A 23,114-nucleotide genomic window follows, 5' to 3' on the forward strand; every position below is an offset into this window, starting at 1 on the left:
TACTTTCAGGTCATTGTACTTACCACTTGCAGGAGAGCCAGGTACCCAGCACCAACGTTATCAAAGTTAACTTTAACTTTTGTCCAGTAAAATGTGCCAGAAACATTATAGAGTATGCAGTCACTCATGTTGTTAATAATTTTAGAGTCTAGAGGCATATCTCCTTCTGTCTTATTAATGCACTTCCCAAACTTCCCAGCAAACAGGTTGACTCCCATGATGCTGAAGATGAGCCAGAAGATGAGGCAGACGAGCAGAACGTTCATGATGGAAGGGATGGCTCCCACAAGGGCATTGACCACCACCTTGGGTGAAATGGGAGAGAAAGAAACAAAATTACTTACATTTTTTTCAGAAGAAAAAAAAGTAATTTCTAGAGGGATGACATATTTTCCAGATGTATCTTTTAATTCAGAAGCAATCTGCAAAGTCACCGTGACCTCCCAGATCCTACTGGATAATACACTTCAGTCAGATCAGTTTTAATAATCATGCAATTAACTGCATGGGGTACATCAGTGTCTCAAATAGAAAAAAAATCTGAAATCTTTTACTGAGCTTGGGCCTCCATAATGCTTGGGCTATAAACTCCAGCTGTGATAAATTTTGTTGTCCTAAACCAAAGTCTGCTATCTGGTCAACATGAATGATTAAAACAGGGGAAGCATTATAATGTAACAAAAAGATGACTTTACGTTTTCCCATGACGTGCTGTAAAGATCCACTACACCAACCCAGGCAGAGCTGGATCCCCCAGTTTAAAACCACACATAAGAATGCAGGTAAGCAGACTCTAAGATCTTTGCCTCCTCTATCTATATCTTTGAAACTGAGACAAGGTGATATTGGTCCATAAAAACAGAATTTTACTCAGTTGTGAATCTGATTATCGAAAATGTCAGTTTTTGCTTTTCTTGTATTACTGCCCAACTTTCTGCCAAGGAAATAATGTATAGCAGCAGATCATTTACAATACAAAATACAAAATTACATAACTCTTTCAAAATCCATATTTGTCTTTTGTGCATTTATGAACGAAACTAATTTTTACACAGGAAAAACTGCCTGATGCTATATTATTTTCCTTTGATGAGGCCATTCTTAATTACTTCAATTATTTCCTTTTCCCCCCCTCCTCAATCTAAACTTTCAGTTTTGGATGCTTTCCATTCCTAATTTTATTGCTTTAAAACCAAGTTTTCTCATTATCAAAAATGCCAAAAATTCCAAGGGCTTATTTGAAGACACTTTCAGCCTTTGTCAAAGCAACTTTCGCTCATTTTCCTATGAGGGACAATATTTCTGTTCCATTTCCATCTGTGCCAGCCACTGTGCTGACGTCACGTTTGCTGCTGCACCCACTTCCACCCATAACCCCATGACAGGGCACAGACATTGAGGTTCCAGCACTGAAAACCATGGCCATGCCTGCATCCCTCTTTTTCCCCTCTGCCGAATCATGTTCAATGACTCAGAGATAATGAAACATGACACGAGACTGGAGCAAATCCTGCAACACCTCTCCAAATGAATTATGAAGAGAAGATTTGATTCTTCCCTCGCTGCTGCTGCTCTTACACCAGCCTGATGCCATCTGCTCTCCTGGAAACGCTCCTCATTTGCAATGGGACAAGTGAGAAGACTTAAAGACCTGAATATGTGAAGGCAAGTTATTATCATAAATTCATGCTAAAAGTTTAGCTGCTAAACTTGCCGTGGAAAGGCAATATCCATAGACCTGTTTAAGAATAGGTTTTATTCTTCTTCATTTCCATCAATGCCTGATAGGGAGAACAACCTTCTCAATGACGTCTAGAAACTGAGCCACCTCGTGCCCAAATTCACAGTGGTATAAATGTTGCACCACTTGTGCCTGGTCCCCATCCATCCTCTTCGCATGGATCACCTTCCCAGATGAAGCTCCTTCAGATTTTAAATCCAGACATAGATTTGCTCAATGTGTTAATCCCACCGTTGCTACAGAGGCCACCAGACATCTTGTAAGTATTTGCAGGCCCCAGCTATAATTCCTAACCAAACTTGGGCATGGCTTTTGCAAAGATATTTAATTTACACTGTTGTGATTTCAAATGGTGGACCAAAAGGATAAGGAGATCATCTACTCTTGATGTTCTTTGTTATAAACAGGTGCCACATTTTTGTGTCAGGTTTGCTCAGTTTGAAACACTACTCACCCGCTGTAAGATATAAAATCATAGAAACACAGAACCATACAATCATGTATTCATAGAATTAGGGAATAGTTTGAGTTAGAAAGGATCTTAAAGATTGCCCAGCTCCAACCCTTGCCATGGGCAAGGATACTTCCCACCAGACCAGGTTGCCCAAAGTTCCATCCAGTCTGACTTTAAGCATCTCCACAGATGGGGCACCCAGAGCTCTCTGGGCAGCAGTGCCAGTGCCTCACTGCTCTCTCAGTGAAAAATTTCTATTTCCTATTCCAAGGCCACCCTATTTCATTTTAAATCTGTTACTCTTGGGCCTATCAGTGCACTCCGTGATAAAGAGATATCCTCTCCTTTCATCCCAGTTTATAATATGGATGAGTTACCGCTGAATACTGCTTTGAGTAATTAAAAAACAGAGCTTCTTTCTAACTGCTGTGGTTCTTTGGATTTCTAATAATGCTGGTAGCTCCCTGCAGAGAGTTTCCCATTTTTAACAGCCCAGATCCAGCGCTTTGGAGGGATTCCAGTATTCCAATGCTGCCAACCAAGGAAGCACTGCACTCTTCTACTGCTTGTGATGTTATTTCCTGTGTACTGAAGGATTGTAATAGTCACCTCCTGTATCAGACTTGCCCAAAAGGTTGTGTTGTGCTGTTTACCCCAATCCCTAAGTCCTTCTTATCTGCTGTTTTCCAAGAAATGTTCCCAGACTGACCTACTTTTCTGCTCCCACAGTTTACAATGCATGTGATTTTATTAAAATGCATGTTGCACAACTGATCTGGTTTTCCCCATGATCCAGATCAGTCAGTATAATTCCCTTATCTGTAATATCACTTACTACCCCGCTCACTTCGTGTCTTGTCAGCAAAGATGCTATATTTTCTTCCAGATGCTGCTAAAGTCCAGATTAAGGACAGTTCTTACTGCGACAGATCCCTCCGCCTGGGACACTCATCACTGAATTTACAATGTCATCACTATTTACAATCACAATTTTCAGATCTGTCATCCACTTTAAATTAATTTGAAGTATGTTTATTTGGCTCGGGATAAAGCTTGTGTTTTGATCACAACTGTCCCGTGGTATCGGATTCCACTCTGTAATCTAAGGACATTATATCAGCACAGTTACAATCATCAGCATAATTTGTAATCAAATCAAAGGGCCATATCAGTTGCACAAGAATTATTTCCATGAAATCATGCTAACTAGCATTAATTATGCTATTTCTTTCCTGATGTATCTTGTAGCAACCTCTCCTTGACTTTGCCCAGTATCAGTTTCACATTAAACAGTCTATCATCATCCCACTTATCCTTTTGAAACGCTGCAATAACCCTCTTTGCTGGGAAGAGCCTTGCAGAGAATTGGAACCTCTGAAAGTAATGCCCTGAGGGACAAGAGATAGAGAGACACAGAGACTGTGTAATTTGGGACAGGTAGACCTCAGTTAATTTACCATGGGCTCCAGCATGGTTTGAAATGTGGTAAGTGATGGGGCAATGGTACATGCATGGCATGATAGGGAGCTGTAGTGACTTCCAGTTCCTGAAGTATCTTCACTACATTTCTTCACTACAATGTCTTTTCTGGGGACAGGAGAGCAGTTCTGCTTATCTTTATTCACTAAAGCTCCGCTTTACTTTGCTGATACTTCTGGTATGGTGAGAGGTGCCAAAGGCTGCTTCCAAATCACAGGTCTGAGGCCATCCATCAAACTGCTACACTGTGCCTTTGCCTCAGGACCAATTGCTTCCAAAATTTAGGTGCACCCATTTAAGTCTTTTGCTGCAGTAAGAACTTTCTTGCTCCTGCTCTCACCGAACAGAAATCCTTATTTAAGAAAAAATAAATTATACAAGAACAAACTGTTATTTTCTTACTGTCAGTGTTTGCTTCTGACATTATCATGATTTAATTCATCACTGCACTGGCAATTTTCCCATGCATTCTGGAGCATACGAACTCCTAATAATGAAAGGTCTAACTATCCCTAGCTGTTTTAAGTGTGGTTAGACATACCAAAAATAAAATGATTTGGTTTTCCAATAGCACGTATTGTCAATTACACTTTATGATAGTTACAAGCTAATTCACTACCTCTGATGGCTCAGAAAGACTGAATACATTTCAGTTGCAGCAATGGTACAGGGAGGTGATCAAGCACAGGGCAGCTATGGACATCTTAGTGTGGATACTTGCTGGGCTGATGCAACATCATGTGTCTACACCATCCAGGATATCCAGGAAGCCAACTTCTTGCTGTTCTCAGAAAGCCTCTCAACAGAGCTGTGAACATTTTCATGTTCTTTCTTTCCTATTGCATTTTCTCGTTTTTCCAGTGCTTTAGGCTACTCTGTCCACTGTTTTTAAGGATTGAGTTCAATTTAATTAAACTGACACAAAGTCATGAGGGAGTATTCTCATGTCAGCTTAGAATATGTTGAAGGGGTTTTGCTTGAACTTGCAAATCTACCACTAGAAGCTAAGTCTTCATAAATCAGTTTTAAATTAATTTGCACAAATCTCTCTGGAAGTTAAACTAGTGCAACTTTTACTGAAACAAACTTTTATTCAAGCTGTGCCTGTTTCATAAAACCTTTGAGTGAAGTCATAAGGTGGCATAAGATTAGGACCCTTAGCAACATCCATAGTGTGACATCACTTTGTACCAGCTGTGATTCTGCAGTTTACTGTTGTTCTAATTTGTGGATAAACTTCAAAATACTACTTGTGCTTGCTGGAAGGAGTGTGGTGGACAAAATAAAGCAGATCTGGTTGCCCGGATGAATATAGATTTTGCTGATCTTTATCTCCAAAGTAATGTAATTTAGAGAATCACAAGTTCTCTGGGACAAAGCAATATATCCTTAATATTGGTCATCCCCAGAACAGGCAAACAATGGGTAAAGGGTTTTCATACCCATCACCATGTTTCTTTAGTTGGAGGTCAGGCTCTCCTAACTCCTGTCTTACAGCAGCGGTACTGCAATGAGAGCAGTTAATTGCAAGGAGCTCCGTGCATGGAGCTCACTACATGTTCACAAGTTAAATCTGATTGTGAGAAAGATGCAATCTGCAAGTAGCAATTAGCAGTAACCTCTGCTGATACAGCACTTAGTTCTCAGGTTAAACGGTGCAAAGAGTTAAATAAACAAAGAACTCATCTAGCCTGTGATTGATCCATTCAGCAAATAGGTTGCAAATAAACAGGTATGCTGTATACATGAAAAAGAGCAAAACTAAAAGACAGAACAACAACACAAGCTACATAGTTTTAACATCAGTCCTGATATCCCACATTAAAACTCTGATCTGTTCAAATGAAAAGATTCGCTTGCTTTCCATATCTTTGGCATTTTTAATTTTTGATTTAATTATTAGTGAAAAAGTCCTTAAGAACTTTCCCAGTCTGTCTTCTTTTAATACATGCCAAAGACAGGGAGTAAATTTGAAGCTTGGTTATTCCTCTGATGTGCCTTATAAAGCAGAGGTAATTGCTAGCCAGATGCTTCCTCAGCCAAAAAGCTGTTTTCTGAAGTGAAATATGACAAGTTAGGCAGCAGGATTAGTTTATCATGACATCCACTGGAGGATAAAGCTGTTATGGTACAATTACAATCAAGACAAAGGAGGGATTTCTGATTTTGTTGTTACGGGACAGCATTATCAATCATTTTCTTTAGCAGAATAAATGAAGACTAAACCAAGTGCATCAGGGCCCTGTTACATGCTTGTTGTCATGCATTTCAGCTTTGGTGTTTTATGTGCTCTTACCCTCATCCCTTCAAACCGTGACAACGCTCTCAGTGGTCTCAGAGCTCGGAGGGTCCTGAGGGATTTAATGGGACCCATCTCGGAGTATCCAAGAGTGTTGGCTATGAGGCTTATTAAGGAGACCTGGATGAAGATACAAAGCAAAAATCCAAGCTGTTAGTACGCTTCTGCCATTTTCTTTCTCTTCTGCCTTTTCTTTCTGAAAAGTTAGTGGGACAGTGGAAATAAACACAGATTTAAATAAGAGTCATTTAATTGGAACAACAGAGAAAAAAAGTTTTTACATCCTCACATATGCAGAACTCCTACCAACTCACAGAACTTCTTTTTTTTTTCCATTTTAAATGCAAACTTTATACAATACACTTTCAAAGATGTTGGTTTTCTTTCAACTAAGCACAGAGGAATCTTCTCAATGTCAGCTTCCACAAAGTGGATGAGAAAAGAGATCACTGTTATGAAAGCAGCATTCTCTGATACCCATGCTGTAGTTTCCTGCATGCTTCTCAAGGTGTGTGTGCCTCTCCTACTGAAGACATGATGAGTCATGTAAGTGCTATAATTTAGGGCTTTCCAGATGAAAGAACCTGTAAGATCTATCCATTTCCAGCCGTGATAAAAGATTTTAGTCTTACCGTTCAATTATCCATCTTACACTTACTCATTAGAAAACAAGTCTTCTAGATTGCTGATCTGATTTAATAACGTAGACTCTAAAATAATCCTGTTCATGGCTTTGAATCTGCACTTTTTCACTTTATTCTGGTTCCTGCACAGCCTCCAAAGGGAAAGGAAGCTCAGTTGGCGCTCAGTGCTAAGGCCCATACATCTCAAAGACTATTTCATTGAAATACATTTTGAAATATTTTCAAATCTGAAGGAATCATGGAAAGGTTTCAATGCTCTTCATGTTCTTAGAGCTTTCATATTGCCCATCTGCTTGTATTAAAAAAGGAACCAAAATGAATCTCCACATGGAGATTCTCCAAAGGGCAACACCGTGGCACATATTTATGTCTTTGGGGGAGAGATCAGCATAGAAAATGGCCTCAACTCCAAAAAACTTGGAACTCCCTATCAAGAAAGGTAGGAGATATGAGAAAAATACTATACTCAGTGGCAGAACCACAATCTGCACACTCAAACACTTCAGAGTGATCTCATTCACTGTAACATAAATGTACAGATTTATAATGAATCAATAAAGAGCACTCAACACCCTCCTTTTTCTGGCTTTGCCCAGTGACTGCAAATCAGATATTTTCAATGTTTCCAACCTGCCCTGGTTATGTGCATCTGCACGCTTCCTCCTTCATCCCAGATTTACATCCTTACCTCCCTTTTCCATCAAGGCAGATGATGTCCTGTTCAAATCCCACAGGACCAGACCTTGGATCTGAGCAGATTGCCATTTTCTCTAGAGTGCCACAAATGTCACCCTGATACACATCACAGGTGCTGTTGTCCTCCTGACACAGATTTACACAGCATTAGATGTCTATTCAGAGGATTAGGCCATGAAGCAGTGTGATATTTGGCAATGATTTACAAGGCTGGAGTCAGAACTGAGTTTGTGGCAACTTGTTTAAATGCTCATCTGTTGGTTTTTGAAGGTATCCCCGTCAAACATTATTTATAGGAGAATCACTAACCCACAGGCTTGGCCATTTGGACTTGATTAAAAGTGACCTGGAAGGTTATTTTTAGGAAATAAAAAAAACAAGCAGTTTTCAAAATTGGTGCTGACTGCCCCACATAATCATAGCAAAAGGTGAAGTCAGCGGTTTCTGCAAGTTTTTTTTCCTGCTACAGCCTGGAGCTACTCTAAGCTTTTGTTTTTATTCCTATGAGAATCCTGCAGGCATCCAGAAAACACCAGCAGTACCTGCATGGCCTCCACATTCATAATACTGCTCATATTTCTAATCCTTCCAGTATCTGTTTGCAAATGGTTTTGTTGCATTTTCAGACAAAAAATACCTGTAAGAACCAGACAGCACTGGAACTCAGGAGAATCCTAAGAAATCCTACTGTCTTAATTGTTTCCCATAAAACACCCAATTTCCTGTTGGGTTTGAGATTTCTTTTGCATGGCACATATGTTAGTGGGGAAGCTACAGAGTCTCTCTCATCCTCTTGTGCACCTCTTCTGATCTAAGATGCCTTTTAATTGTTCTTATTTGCAGGTGCTCTCCTTTTAACATTGTGCTAGATCTGAGAAGCTTTCACAGTTTTCTATCTAAACCTTCCTTTCCTTCCCCTAATCAAGTAGCAGTACCCTCCACTTTGGCTCTAGGCTGCTCCACATCCCCTTTACTTCTTGATTTTTTTTGGTTCCTCTGAAGTCGCCAAGACGATGCTTTCAATGGAGTTTGCTATCTATCATGAACCCCAGTTCACAACCTAGTCAGCAATAAGAGTCTGTAAGGCTGCAAAAGGGTCCTCCTAAATCAGAGATGGGATCCTTCCTCTACAGACATCAATGGTAGAAGTCCCAGCAGTTCCATGGGCTGGGATTTCAGTCACAGGACAGTTCTTCATGTCAGCACAGCCCAACAAGAACTCAACCTCAGCACTCTCAGTAACTCTGCAAAAAGAATTCCACCCTAAAAGAGTGGAAACCCCTGAAAAAAGCAGCTTTTACCACCTGGCTCAATGGCAGAGTTGAGTTTCCCAGTAAATCCCTGGTTTTGAGCAAGACCACAGTCGATGTCCCCTAGACAACTTGGCTTCTTACCACCCCTGTAGAGTGATGGGTGTTGCTGAGGTCTCTCTGATCCTGGCATTTAGGGAAATTTGTCTCTCCTGCTTCTCACTTTCTTTGCTCACAGGTAGTTTTACCTATATATATCTACAGATGTATCTATGCACCATATTTCTATATGCAATTTATCCAGATAGATTTCCTTTGCTGGGGAAAATGATGGATCTTGAAGGGGTTTGTACGACAGCTTCCTGGAGATCTTCCTGGTACAGAGGAAGATGAATGGACTTCACATCTTTCTTTTTTTTTTGCCATTTTCAGTGTTATGCTCAAGAAAAAAATCAGAGCTTTTAAATCCTGTGACTGCACTGAGCACCAGACATGCCAGCCATGGGGATTATCCGGCCAATGCATGGTGTTCTGAAAGTGAGCCTGTGTCATCTATAGAGCTTAGCAGCATGGGTATGTCACTGCACAACATTTACAGGTGTTTCCAAGGCAAAATTGAGAAGAATCAATGGATTCAGACTGCTGTAATACAAGCAATGATCTCTAAAAGGAGATTAGCCTCACTGATAGCTCTTCAAAGTTGTTGCTATTATGCTTCTAATGAGAACAATGCCTAAATTTCTCAATCATTTTAACAATGCACTACTAGATTGCATTTGAGAAAAGGTTTTGTTCAAGAATCAGGATGTAGTCACTCCCATTATGCTCAGTGTTGTTCCTGCAAACCAGCCTTGGTGCGTCCTGTATCCACCCGTGAGAAGCAAAGTGGTGGGGATGGCAAAACGAGCTCTTTGAAAATGTATCGGCTTCTTCTCCAGCACTGGCTTTACAGAGCACTTCTGCAAGCTATCAAATGTTTCAAACTCCTTGAAGAACTCTACGGGGAGCACATTGGTACTCACATAATTCATGAGCTAACAGATCTGCAGCACTTCTCGGACTATTGAAATTATGAACACAGAGATAAAGTCACAGAATGGGTATATATGTCTTCACTATCTGACAGTGACTTAAGAAATTGGTGTTGTAAACCGATATAAACCCCAGTAAAGCTGTCAAAAGAGAATTTTAAGAGCGTGGAAAAAAGCATTGTAAAGTAGGAAGTGCAATAATGAGTTTCCTTTCAGCACACACAGAGGAAAGGGTCTTTAATCAAAGGAGACAGGTTTTTTCCTAAGGAGCTATTGCATTTATAACAGTAGTTGGGTTACTTCCTATACACCTACATTGTAATAGTACTTCAGGAGCATGCACACCCCCTATTCAGGCAACCTTGCTGGTGCCAAAGGGCACAGCCTTAGGGAGCAGCACTTCACCTGAGCCTGACAGAGCTCCCATAACAAGGAGGCAGATTTGAGTTGCTGCCTTTACTTGCAGATTTGAGACCTTTTATTTGTATTTATGTATTTATTTTGCAGTTTTCTCACCACCCTAAAAGCACATCCTTCCAGATACCAAAGTAGACCCACGCAGAGTGATGCTTCTTGGCACAGACCACATCATTACTGACATGAATTAACAGCAGAGCCAAGGAATAAACCGTTTGGTCTGGGCAGCTTTAAGAATCCTCCTTGGCTGCCAATTTAATGCCTCAAACCTGTGGGAAGGTTACTGCTAACTACACACCCTGCAAGCTGGGAGAGGAGCACAGACCTCGGCCCTGGCTGAGGATGCAGCACATGCTGTGTGCACTCAGGGATTTCATCAAATTAACCTGATTGCTCCAATGAGAGACTGGGGACTGGGAGGAAGAAAAAAAAAGGCTGTTCAAAGCGGAACACAGCAGCTGAGCTGAAAGCTTGGGCCACTTGTTTAAATTAGCCATTTTAGCTTATGCAGGGCCCCCATGCTTTCAAGTAGCTTTCTGTGTGCCCCAGCAACACCTGTCTCTCTCTAATTGTGCTTAATTCATTTAGTTATTTGTTTTTTAAATGCAAGGTAGAAGGAAGAGAGCTTGGATTACTTTGGTGTCTCTTCCATCAGATTCTCACAAGGCCACGTGGCAGCTCAGTGCCATTATAAACCAAACCCCTGGTCCCCAGTCGCTTCTCCTCATTTGGAAAAGAACAAAGTTACATCTCTACCCTCACTACAGAATGAGAAAACTGGAGGGAAACAGGAATTTGCAAATACAGTTGAGATATCTGGAGTTTCTGTTAGGTCTCTCAAATACCCTTTGGTGAACAGGGTCTGTATAATAACGTTGCTGTTCCCTCCAGCACCTATCACATCTGAGCAGAAGTTTATTATCCCCTTAATCTTTTCTCGTATCTGTTCACCCTTTCGCTCGGGCACTGCATTTTCTGCCTCACAGATGCCTAATGCATGATTGCACCTGCAAATCCAGAAGCTGCTCAGCAGCAACAAAAGGCAGAAAAGTAAATAAAAACCTTTAAATTAGGACACCAGAGACACAAAGCTGCCCCGTGCAAAACTTCCACCTCTGCTGCCTGTCTCCTTAAGCCACAGCCCTTACGTTCTAGTGAAGGCCATGGACTCTGAAGCTGGCCATGGTATGGGGATGAACGTGGTAACAAAGGGCTGCCCTCACAGCAGCAGGTCTGCTCTGCTTCTGCTCTGAAGTGCTCTCACGTATGGTAATATGATGGGATACATGAGTGTTTGGCTTAATTATAAACAAAAAATTATCTCCTGGAAAGCCAGGCACTAATTCTTATAAATCAGGTTAAAAAGGCTTTCACATCATCCACTCAGCCTTTTTGTCTAGAGGGAATTTTCTCTTTAATTTTTTTCTCTTCCCATCTAATACTCAAACTAAGGCTGTGAATGTCTATTCATATTCCATCCCCTCAATCAGTTCCCTGCTCCTTGTGTCCATTGATTTTAAGGCAATGTGTTTTGAGGCAATAAGTGCCTCCCCTGTTGTCATAAGCGCTTTTACATACATCGTTCTTGCATCACAATTGCTTTCTGGCAGTCTCTGGAAGAACCTCTTTATGTCTTGCTGTTCTCTTAATCTGTCACTCCTTCACACCTGCTCAGGCTTTTCTAACAGCTCCAGAGTATTCCCCAGGCAGATGGCTGTGAGCCAGGAATTAAACCTCAGCTAATTTCTGGGAGCAAGCTGAACAACCTGCTGCTGTGTGCCTGCATACAGCGAGATGCCAAAGGGCTCGGCTGCCTTTGGGATTCATGGGTTTCCCACCCCAACCATTTCAAATGGGTTTTCAGACTGTCTCAGTTCATCTTTTCCATTAGGAAAAATGTCTTTTCAGAAGGAGTGGTAACGCATCGGCACAGGCTGCTCGGGGAGGTAGTGGTGTCACTGTCCCTGGAGGTGTTCAGAACTGTGGAGATGTGGCACTGAGGGATGTGGTCAGTGGGCACTGGTGGGGGTGGGATAATGGTTGGACTTGGTGATCTTAAAGGTCTTTTCTAACCTTAACGATTAGATGATGCTATGTTTCTATGGTCTTCGCATTGCGGCTTTGCCAGACCTCTGGGTGCCATTTATTAGCACAGGTAAAGATTGCAGAGCACTGATGTGACTTCTGGGGACTGTGGGACACCCCTAGATGAGTCAGCACTTGGCTGGGATTTTCCTTCTTGCAGCAGAGGTGGTTGCATGGGTGCAGCTGCTTGGGAAAATCCAGTATTCCTACTGCGATTTGGAGCAAAAGAATTTCTTCACTGTCAACTTCATTCTGCTTCTCATCCAGATGCCGTGCAGAGACAGCCTTGATTTAGGACAGATGAGCAGAAACGATATTCTCCCCTTCAAAAGATCTATGAACACACTGCCTGATGCATCCCAGGATACCCCCCTGATGCCGACTGCTGTTGTCAGGAGTAGATGGGGATGTGCTTGATTATTATTTATTACTTGAAGATAGCGTTATAATGCCAGGGGTGTGCATAGTGATTGCTGAGAGAACATTTCCCTGGGGCTCAGCCCCATCGGATGTGCTCCACTTCCATTGCAGCCGGTGGGAGTTGAGGTGCTGAGCTGAAAGGATGCTTATTTCTGGGCAGGATCAGTCTCAGCATTACTTGAATATAACATAATGCATAAGAAGAAGAGAAAAGTGTGGGTGTGTTGTTTTCAATAGTTGAAGTTCTAGCTTTCCTTGTTTCCTTGTTCAGGAAGATCACAATACAATGGTGCCAGAGTACAAGAAGGAATCTTCATTTTCATAGCACAAAGCACCCGCAAAGCACAGCCTAGACAAGGTAGAAGGTCAACCCAACATCTCTGCACACTGGGGACAGCCTTCAGGTTTCCTTCTAACCCCTTTTTATCCTCCTTTGACTGCCACCAGTCTCTTCAGCACCCTGTTCACTCCTGGTCATCCAGGATAAAGCTTCAGACGTAGTGGAAAGATGTTTTGCACTCTGCAGCAGCTGGGGTTGTGAAGGTACTGGTCATCGGGAAGAAGAACTGTAGGAAAATCCTCCATCAGTCTTAGAGAGCATGGAAAGCTGTCTGCCCTCTTAAATATGCTTCACATCTCCCTCCCAAAGATGGTCCTGCATCTAAGGGAGAATACCACTCTGTAAGGAATTTGGTTGCCATGCTGATGGAGATGGCCTGGCAGGCTGCATGCAAGAGATCAAAGATTTTATCCACTACTCTCTTTCTTACAGAACCATAGAATCATTAAAGTTGGAAAAAATATCTAAGATTACCAAGTCTAACCCCAACCTATCCCACCATGCCCACTGACCATGTCCCTCAGTGCCATATCTCCAAGTTCCTCGAATCCCTCGAGGGATGGTGACTCCACCACCTCCCTGGGGAGCCTGTGCCAGTGCCTGACCACTCTCAGAAGAAATTCTTCCTAATCCCAGAATTCTAGAATCCCAGAATCACCAGTGTTGGAAAATACCTCCAAGATCATCCAGTCCAACCATCATAATATCCAACCTGAACCTCTCTTGCCACATCTTGAGGCCGAGGATGTTTTCATAATGTTCTTCTAATAAAAAAGTATTGAAATTCTATTCAAGAAAAAGAAGGGTTTGATAAATCCATTTGAGCACAATCTGAGCTGAGCTTTTTACATCACTTCCAGAAGCTGAAATTCTCCCTTCATAAATCTTCATACTGCAACCAGTTCACAATATGTAAGCTCGGCTTCCTGCTGGACTTTTCTCCTCACCTTCATTCACCTGTTCCTTCTATGACAGAAGCAAATTTTGTCCTGCTATGCCTTGCCTAAAATCTAGTTTGTGCTTCACTTGGCACCTATGTGGTAACTAACATGAGGTGCAAACCAAGATAAGACAAGACATTCGGATGTTTTCACATGTGTTGCGTTGAGATAAAGCATGCGAGGCAGAAGGGAGATTTACAGTGCCCACTGACCTGCTAACACACATTAAAACCGCTTATCTTCACATGGAATTTTGCTCCCCACTTATCCTGAATTAGCCAACGTGGAGTAACACAGCATTTTTTATGGTTTTTTTTTTTTTTCTTTGAAGCAAGGCTCCCTGGCTTGTGGAGAGGGATTCTCTTTTCTGTCAGTGAGCTGGGAGGTTTTATGTCATTGGCAGAAGCCCAGAAGAATGCACTGAGGCATCCTCAAAGATCCCACAAGAGCATTTGCTTTGAGGAGCTGGAAGGAAACCAGTGAGAAACCCGCTCTGAGGTAATAATGCTTCGCTGTAACCTGTGGATTTTCAATAGCTCACAGAGAGCACTAATAAATTCACTCACAAGGTGCTTCTCCAAGTGACGAGCTATATTATTTTCACTCTATCTTGGCTGTATTTCTGTCACTCGGTTCCCCTGTGCTTTTCCAAACAGAAACTAGATGAAATCCACACGTTTTTAAGACACTATCCAAAGAATACAAATTGGATTTCAGTGCTGTCTTGGAGCAACTCATTACAGCAGATTGTGTAATTACTGGTAAAGCAAACAGAAATCACCTTGCTAATCAACAGGGAGTGCAGTTGCAAAACAAAAACAAAAACAATTAAAATAATCATAAGCTGTCAATATTTACTTCACACAGCAAGTTTTTAATTGTCACTTAAAGACAATCCAACACAAGGGCATAATTTAATTCAATTCAATTCTCAGCTAGGGATAGAAAACTGTTAAACTTATTCATCTCAAACCCAAAGATTATTAACTGTTCTTTAACTCATCAGGCAGTGAAGTATTCTAAGTAGAAGTCCTAGAGCAAGAGCTTTCCAGGAAACTATGCTGGAAAATGTCTATATTTTTTAAGCTTTCAGTGAAAATGACAGTGTATTTAATGAGTGAACATTTATGAACAGTTCTTAGACAAGCAGACAGGAAATTTGGCAGCGAACAGGAAATTTGGAAAGCTGCTCAATGGGGAGTACAGATCTCCAAGAACAAACTCAGCAGTGTCAGGCAAACACCAGAAACACTTTCTGTTATAACCTTCACAACAAGCAATTGCTTTAGGAAAGATCTTTTCCAAGTATCTAATCTTAAAAGATGTGATAATCCCAGGAAGAATTTGGGGGGAAATGCTCATGTCCCCTCATCCCTGAAACCAGTAAGCAACAATCAGGTTCTTTTAAACCTCGATTGGAACTCTTGGTCAATTAAACTGAAGCCAACAGCTGCAGGGGAGATGATGGATTTGCTTAAGAGAATTTTTCTGAGTATGCCACAGGCCATGAAACCTGCCTGTGGCTTTTTTTTTTGGAGTACTGCTACCAATGAGTTAGAGCTGTTACATCCTGATTCTGAGAGAGTTCTCTATTGATGGCTTCTGCAGGGTCTGTTCCCTCCTCTACAGTATGAGATGAGCAAGCAAAGGAGGGAAGGGAAGGGAAGGGAAGGGAAGGGAAGGGAAGGGAAGGGAAGGGAAGGGAAGGGAAGGGAAGGGAAGGGAAGGGAAGGGAAGGGAAGGGAAGGGAAGGGAAGGGAAGGGAAGGGAAGGGAAGGGAAGGGAAGGGAAGGGAAGGGAAGGGAAGGGAAGGGAAGGGAAGGGAAGGGAAGGGAAGGGAAGGGAAGGGAAGGGAAGGGAGGGGAAGGGGAGGGGAAGGGGAGGGGAAGGGGAAGGGGGAAGGGGGAAGGGGGAAGGGGGAAGGGAGGGGAAAGAAAGGAATCCTTATGGTTGGAAAAGATCACTGATATCATCTAGTCCAACCATCAACCCAAGAAGCTGCTTATCACAACATCTCAGCCCTCCAAACGATGTTGACCATCCCCTCAATGACCACTGAAATACCATCAGCTGTAGATCAGATTTAATTAGCTGAAGCTTGAACTAGATAAGCTCGAGATAATATTTATAGGGCAGAGGAAACAACTGAAAGTGACACCAAACACAGTGCCAACATGCATAACTGGTGGAGTTTATCCACTCCCTGTTCTAAATCCTGACTGTCTCTGCCTGCTGTGGGACATGCCTGGTTGAGAGCAGTTTTCATAAACATTTGGTTTGAATGCCATGCGCCTTCATCTCTGGCCCTGTTTGTATTCCTTGTTTAATCTGCTTAGCATGAAGAGGTTCTGATTGCATGAATGCTTGGAAAATATCTATTCTTTATGAAAATATTTGCCTGTGCAGCCTAGCAAAGAGGCTCGTGCGTAAACATCATTCCTGATGGTGATGCTGATGTCTGTCTACACATCAGACACACTGCAGTCTCTGATTTTTTGTCCTTTGAAAATAGCTGTGACTTCAATTCCTCATCACTCCAATCTGTGTACATAGGAAAGTTCTGTTTGTAGAGGTGAGCTACTTTTCAGAGCGTACTTGCTGTTTGCAGGGAGGTAACATAATGATGTACATTGCTCAGTATATCCAAAATTTCAGCAGAATTTTAAGGCATCTCTCCCAGGTTCCCTAAAATGAAATAAGCTTGTATTTGTAGTTTGATTATTCCTTTCTCCCTTCCTCCCAAAGAAATCAGTTGCAGCATCCTTGATACGACTTTATTGTATTGCATTGTATTTGAAAGCGGTCTCTTTCTGCTTTGCCACACTAGCACACTTCCTTGAGATGCAGAGGCCCATTGTCAGAGATTATCCTTTAGGGATTCTACCCCCAGCAAAAACAGCCCTCAGTCTGCAGATTACTGTGATGTTCAGGCTCTGCAAGACACAGTTTTCTTTGGTAATCCACAATTGCAGGATGGAGCCTTTGCTGCTCCACAGGCCCAAATCAGAGTCAAAGGTCTTTCACTGAGCAGGGTAAGTATGAGGAAATAATAATTCTTCAGCAATGTGCTTACAGCTCCTTTGGGTTCACTTCCCATTTAGAAATAGTGAATGCTTGCAAATTTTGAGATTGTTTTATGAATTATTCACAGCAGAGAAAGGGCTCTGAGTTGCATTTGTACAATGAGAAGAAAACAGATGATAGATGGTTTCCCATGTCCAAAGAAAAATCAACCATTGCAGCTTGAATTTTGAATACCGATACCAAATTACTAATGAATAATTTGCAGATCAGGAATTTTTAAGTGAATAATTTTAAACAAATAAATTTGAGAAAAATCAGACAAATGGTTCATCTGCTTCTTTCGGAGGAGCTAATTCACCCATTCAATCCCTTCTGCAGCTCAGTTGCAGTGATTTGGTTCTCAAAGGACCAAAAAGAAAATGTAAATGCAAGTAAAAAGTGTGCTGTAAAAATGTTACTCTGCCAACTCTGAGTGGCAGGGTATGTGAGTAATAGGGTAGAAGAGCATCTGTTAAACCTGCTAAAAATATAGTACCAGTTCTCATAATCTGTGTTGGCAAATGACTCTGAAGGAAACGTCGGGACATGGGGAAAAAGTTTTTAAATTGAGGATGCTAAAGGACAAACAATTTTGTAGGGTTAAGGAAGTAACTAAACCAACCCAACAGGGGGACAACTTTGGGGCTAGCTTGGAAAGCCTGTGAAAATAGTATTTAGATGTGGGCTAAGAAAATAAAAAAGTCAGGGCAGTGGGTGTGCTGGGGAGTGCCAGGGAGGGAGTTGTGGTTGTGCCCTTAGCACTAGTTAATGTTAATAATGCAACAGAGCACCAAATTGCTTTGGTGAATTCACCATGCAAACAGTTGTTCCTGTCAGGGTGACCCCTACTTAGAGTTGTGACACTACTGAGCTTTCACATAGCCCTTCTAATCTCCAGAAGCTCATGATGAACATTGGCTCCTGGAAACCCAAATAACTTTACGTAAGTCTTAGTAGTCCCGTTATAAAGATGGAGAAATCACAGAAGAAAAGCTGTGTGCACTTGACCTAAACCAGAGTAAGCACAGTTTTCAGGATTGGGCTATAAATTAGGAACTGGTGGTTTCCAATTTTGTGGTTAGATAATTAAACCAGGCCTTCCTCTTCTATTGAAGCTAATCTGTGAAAAATAAGTGCCTTCCATTTAAGAGGTTTCCAAGCATGTATGCGAAGAGGAATTTATGACTTACAATTTATGTAAAGAACTTCCTTTTCATAAATCAATTTATTAAAGCTCTGGAAAAGCTTCCAAAGGCTCTGATCCAGTAGTGCACTTAGACATGCCCATAACTTCAAACCAGTAAATCATCTCATTGAAGTGCTTTTCTGGAATAGTGCCAAAGACACAGCAGCTTTTCCCCCAAGTGGAGGTTCAGACTTAAAATGAGGGGGGGGAAATAATTTATCAGAAGTTTAATAAGTTGCAATCATGGTACAGCTCTGCCAGCCTTCCATATTAATACAAACTCATAGAAATGGCCTCAGGGAGATAACTGCCTCAGTTGATACTCTGTGATGAGACATTAAAACTATTGTCGAGGATGCAATGTTTCTGGTCTTTCTTGCATTCAGCAGATCCCTTGTCCAGTTCAGGTTTTGTGTGCTAACATCTGTTGCTCTTTTGCAGTCCACACAACTTTGGAGAGGACATGGCTGGATTTAGCAAAATCCCTGGGGAATGAGCTCCCAACTATTCCTGGTTTTAAAGATTATCTTCGCAGGAGAACTAAGCACTGTAGTGTTTCAAGATCTTAAAGTGCTTTTGATGGTTTCATAATACTGACATCACTTTGATGGGAGCATTATTCACACCTGTCTCTGGACTCCTTCACTTGTAAAGGAGACCAGAAGGGAATGTTACTCACATTAGCAGGATAACACCTCTGACAACGACATGGAGTTTGTTGGGCACGCTGTGCCCTGGGGATGCATGGCCACATAGTAAGGCTGGTGGCTCCTTCTACATTCACCAAAGATTGTTACTCAGAGTTGGAGTGACAGCTGTCATTTTACTAATGCAATGCTACCAGACTTAACAGCCCATCCTTCTGCATCACAAAATCACAACACAAGAAGCAGTGCAGCTCCAAATCGATACTTACATCGACAATGAGGAAGTCGAGCCAGCACCAGGCATTGGTGAAATACTTCTTGAAGCCATAAGCCACCCATTTCAGGAGCATTTCCAATACGAAGATGTAAGTGAATATTTTGTCAGCATATTCCAGCATGGTTTTTATGTTTTTTCGATCTTCAAGGTAAATATCTTCAAAAGCCTGGAAGTGCAAAATATTGATTAAAAGCTTCTGCTGAATGGTGTCAGAAAGCATCAGTACTGCACTGCAAGTCTGCAGTATCATTTGATGGAACATCGTGTACTGACAATGATTTCTTAGTTTAATGTTACAGTCAGAGTAAGTGCACAGACATAGATAGGACTGATCCTGATGTAATAGGCAGAATCTGACCCTTGCATTTAGTCTGACATGTCTTGCTGCTAATGATGACAAATTGGGTTATTAACATGCTTACGCCTGTGTTACAGAGCACAGAGTTCCCTGGCTTCTGTTCAGCCATCACATTTCAGGTAGCTACAACTGTCTGCCTCGAGAAATGCTCATTATTATTCACTTAACAGAGCAATTATGTTTTAAAGGTCAAGGTATCTATCTACCCATCTCATCTGTCCAACTAAGCTTGTGTCGGGGATCATCAAAAGGCATTCAGTGCCTGCATCAAGTACAAGCAACTTAATAACCCCCTTAAAATATTTATGATATGAAACAATGTGCCTACTAAAATCAAACAAGTAAAGTCATCCCATAATAATCAAGTAATAATCTAATAATGCCTTAATACAGGATCCTGGTATCAAGGAGGCCCACAGAGGGCTTAGTTGGGAGCTGCCTCCCCAGTTGACCAAGTGACCATTGTTACTCAAACTGCCTCCATGTCCCTCTAGCCTAGAAGTCCCAAGCTTTGATATATTCCTCTTGTCCCACTGTGTGACCTGGAGCACTTGGCAACAAGAAAGCACCATGTTATTTGAGAGGGCCTGTGCTAACCATCTTCATTATCTGCATTTACATATTTCAAGATCTGTCGTTGTTTTCTGAGGAACTTCCAAAAGTTAGCAAACATGCAGTGCTTGCAGATACAAGAAGTGTGTGCTACTTGTCACTCCGGCAATCACACTGGTCTTTTGCCTGCCAGGAAACAGTAATTAAACTGACAAGACAGCTCTGGCAGCCCGAGCCAACGCTTGTCCATTTGTCCCCACACTTCAGGGTGACGTTTTCACCGCGACTCAATCTCCTATCTTGCCTTCAAAAATGATATTTCAAGGGTGTGAAAGAGCTGTTGGAGAAAGCCACAGAAAACAATGCGCAGATGGGAGTTTATCACTCCCGGTAGGGACTCACTCACTTTGTCAGATGACTTGCTGTACTTTGCAATTACCACAAAAATAACAACAAACTATTTAAAGTGATTTCCTGCTCTCTCTCCTGCCTTTGCTCTCCTTGTTTTCTACCAACTTGTCAGAAAGTACATTGTGTTTGGTCTACCAAAAGCACACAGTGAGCCAGGAAGAAGCTTAATAGGTGAGGAATATGGAACCTGAATGTCCCAGGTGCACTGTACTCCTGCACAAGCCATGATATTACACAAAAGACTAAACTAAACATTAAAGGCTGTTTCTTCTTCCTTGCTTTGTGTATTAAAAAAGAATTAAACATGATACCTGCAGCGTTTCCCACAATTACTGTTAGAACACAGACTTCCAATTTGAGTACTTATGGCTTAAATGCACAAGAAAGGTTTTCAGATCTTTTGCAATTAGCTGTAGATGTAACCTCATGATTTGACCACTATTTACAAACAGAACAGAATCACAGTGTCATTAAGGTTGGAAAAGACCTCTAAGATCATTGAGTCCAACCATCAATCCATCCTCACCATGCCCACTAAACCATATTCCTTTAACTCCCTGAAGAACACTGTGTGTTGCAGGGACGTGGTCAGATGAGCTCAATTTTTGGAAAGGCTCCTTCAGAATAACAGAAAAAAAGTATATGTGTGTTTCCCTCAACATCTCCAATCCAAATGCTAAAAGTGCAGTGCTGATATATTAAAGCACAGTGCTGGCATTTGAGAAGTTGCAGTGGAAATTGCCCTTCTGCAGAAGAGTACTGACTAAATTCAAAATCACACACACACAAAAGAATGCAATGAAAAGTAAATGAGATTTGTATTTCAGTCTTCGATCTAAAGCACTTTTAATTACGTATGTGAGGAAGTGTATTTCTCTGAAGTATATTATAGCAAATGACATACCTCCTTTAAAATGCATTAAAAAATTAACACACTGATCCTCAAGCTGGTGCAAAAACTGTCAGAACCCATTGATTTCAGCAAAGCTATGACAATTTTCAGCAGCCTCAGATCTACACAAGTTATTCAGCCTTTTGCTTTTCATAATAAAATAAAATCCCCTGGGAGAAATTTCAGCCCATCCCTACTGGACCTGAAGAATGGCCTATCTCTTTCCCTTTTGCATCAACATTTATAGATTTCCATCTTCTTCTCTCCCTGCAGAGACTTTCTTTAAACTACATAAGCCCAGTTCTTCTGTGTTTTCCTCTTCTTTTTTTTTAGGCCACTGATAATTTGCGTTGCCCTCCTCTGGAGTTTCTTCAATTAGCCCACGTCTTTCCCAAAGTGCAGTGCCCAGAGCTGCAGCCTATGCTCCAGCTGAGGCCTCCTTGATGCCAACTGGAGTGGAAGAACATGCTTATTTATACAGCCCAGTGGGGTGTTCGGCTTTTGTGCAGTGCTGTGATGTAGTTTATTCTGTTTATTGCTTGCTCTCTCTCCAGCTCCTTTTAGTAAATCTGCTACCTTACCAGTCATGCTGCATTTGTCTTTCTACCCTTGATTATCCCTTGTGAGGTGAAGCATGCGCCTTTCTAACTAGACTTTCATCTTAGATACTGAAGGCAGATTCATGGATTTGGAAGAAGTTAATCCCAACCTTAGAAAAACCTGTTCAGATGTGGTACTGTCTGCAAATTTAGCAGATATATTTCTTACTCTTTCACTGAGGAGAACATCAGGGATCGCTGGGCCGAATTCCAGAACACTTTTGATATACCCCTTTGCTGCACAAACAGCTAGAAACCTGGGAGAAATCCTACCAATTTCAGGGATGTTCCTGACCCATGTAAATCACTGAATGGCTTGGGTTGGAAGGGGCCTCAAAGATCATCCAGCTCCAACCCTCTGTCACAGGCAGGGTTGCCAACCATAAAATGAGGAACCATCAATCAAACTCTCAGAAACTGTCACTGTTTGCCATCACCATAACAAGCTGAGGGCTGGTAATACAGAGCTGATAATCCCAGCACCCTGTGGGATCTCAGCAGAGATCATTATCAGAGTCATTAGCAATGACCAACCATGAGTGCGCATTCATTCTGGCTGCAAGCAAGAGATTTCTGGGCAGGGAAGGTATGGTGGGTTAAGCTAAGATGTTTTCAGAGCACGACAGGCATCCATTACCTCTGTTGGTAGTTCTCTGATTCACCGCTCATTGCATCTTTTCCTTCGCTGGTCAGAAAATATGTTATTAAAAAAAAAGGAAGAAAAAGGTACCCCTAGAGCCAAATGCAAGTCTTCAGGTGGGAACTACCAGACAGCAGCCATAGGACACTGAAGTGGTAATTCTGGGCTACCTCTTCATGCAGACTTCCTTAACGATGCCCTTTTCAAAACCTATGCACGTCATAATTTTATGTTATCACAGAAGAAAGTTCCTCATTATATGGAAAAGGCAGATGAAATCAGAAAAGCAGAAAGCCTGTTTTACTCCCAAACATACTTTGCTTTGAGAAATAAGCGGTGAGGGTTCCTAAGATCACCTAATTTAAGAACATCTCCTCTTAGACCCATGTTTACTTTCAATTAGCAAGGAAATCCTGATACACTTACCAGGGCTCCACTGCTCAGCAAGATCATGAATATGATGAAAGTCTCAAACCAATTGTGTTCAACAATCCTGTAGCAAGTTTTCCGGAGCCTCCACCAAATTTTGCCTGGAAATTTTGAGATATCCACGGAGCAGCATGGGAAGAACCGCACACAAACTGAAAAGGAGCAGAACAGTAACAAAGCAATTGTTAAAAAAAAAAAAAAAACAACAACACAAAACCAACTATTTAATTCTTAAATTTGCAATAAGCACATGCTAAAGAGGA

At 41.6% G+C, this 23,114-nt stretch overlaps 1 protein-coding gene across 12 annotated transcripts in view; it reads right to left on the minus strand.

Moving 5' to 3' along the window:
* The window catches only part of LOC116238213 (sodium channel protein type 5 subunit alpha-like), a 206,288-nt gene that overhangs the window by 16,008 nt on the left and 167,166 nt on the right, over window positions 1-23,114 (minus strand). For all 12 annotated transcript variants that reach the window (XM_090143202.1, XM_090143196.1, XM_090143195.1 and 9 more), the window contains 4 exons: window positions 22,849-23,003; window positions 18,963-19,136; window positions 5,971-6,093; window positions 24-305 (listed from right to left, as the gene is read on the minus strand). In XM_090143202.1, coding sequence (XP_089999328.1) covers window positions 24-305; window positions 5,971-6,093; window positions 18,963-19,136; window positions 22,849-23,003 — 734 coding nt within the window. The remainder of the gene's footprint in view (window positions 1-23; window positions 306-5,970; window positions 6,094-18,962; window positions 19,137-22,848; window positions 23,004-23,114) is intronic.

This window comes from Phasianus colchicus, chromosome 6 (genome assembly GCF_987193195.1).
Source record: "Phasianus colchicus chromosome 6, bPhaCol1.hap1.1, whole genome shotgun sequence".
Lineage (NCBI taxonomy): Eukaryota > Metazoa > Chordata > Aves > Galliformes > Phasianidae > Phasianus > Phasianus colchicus.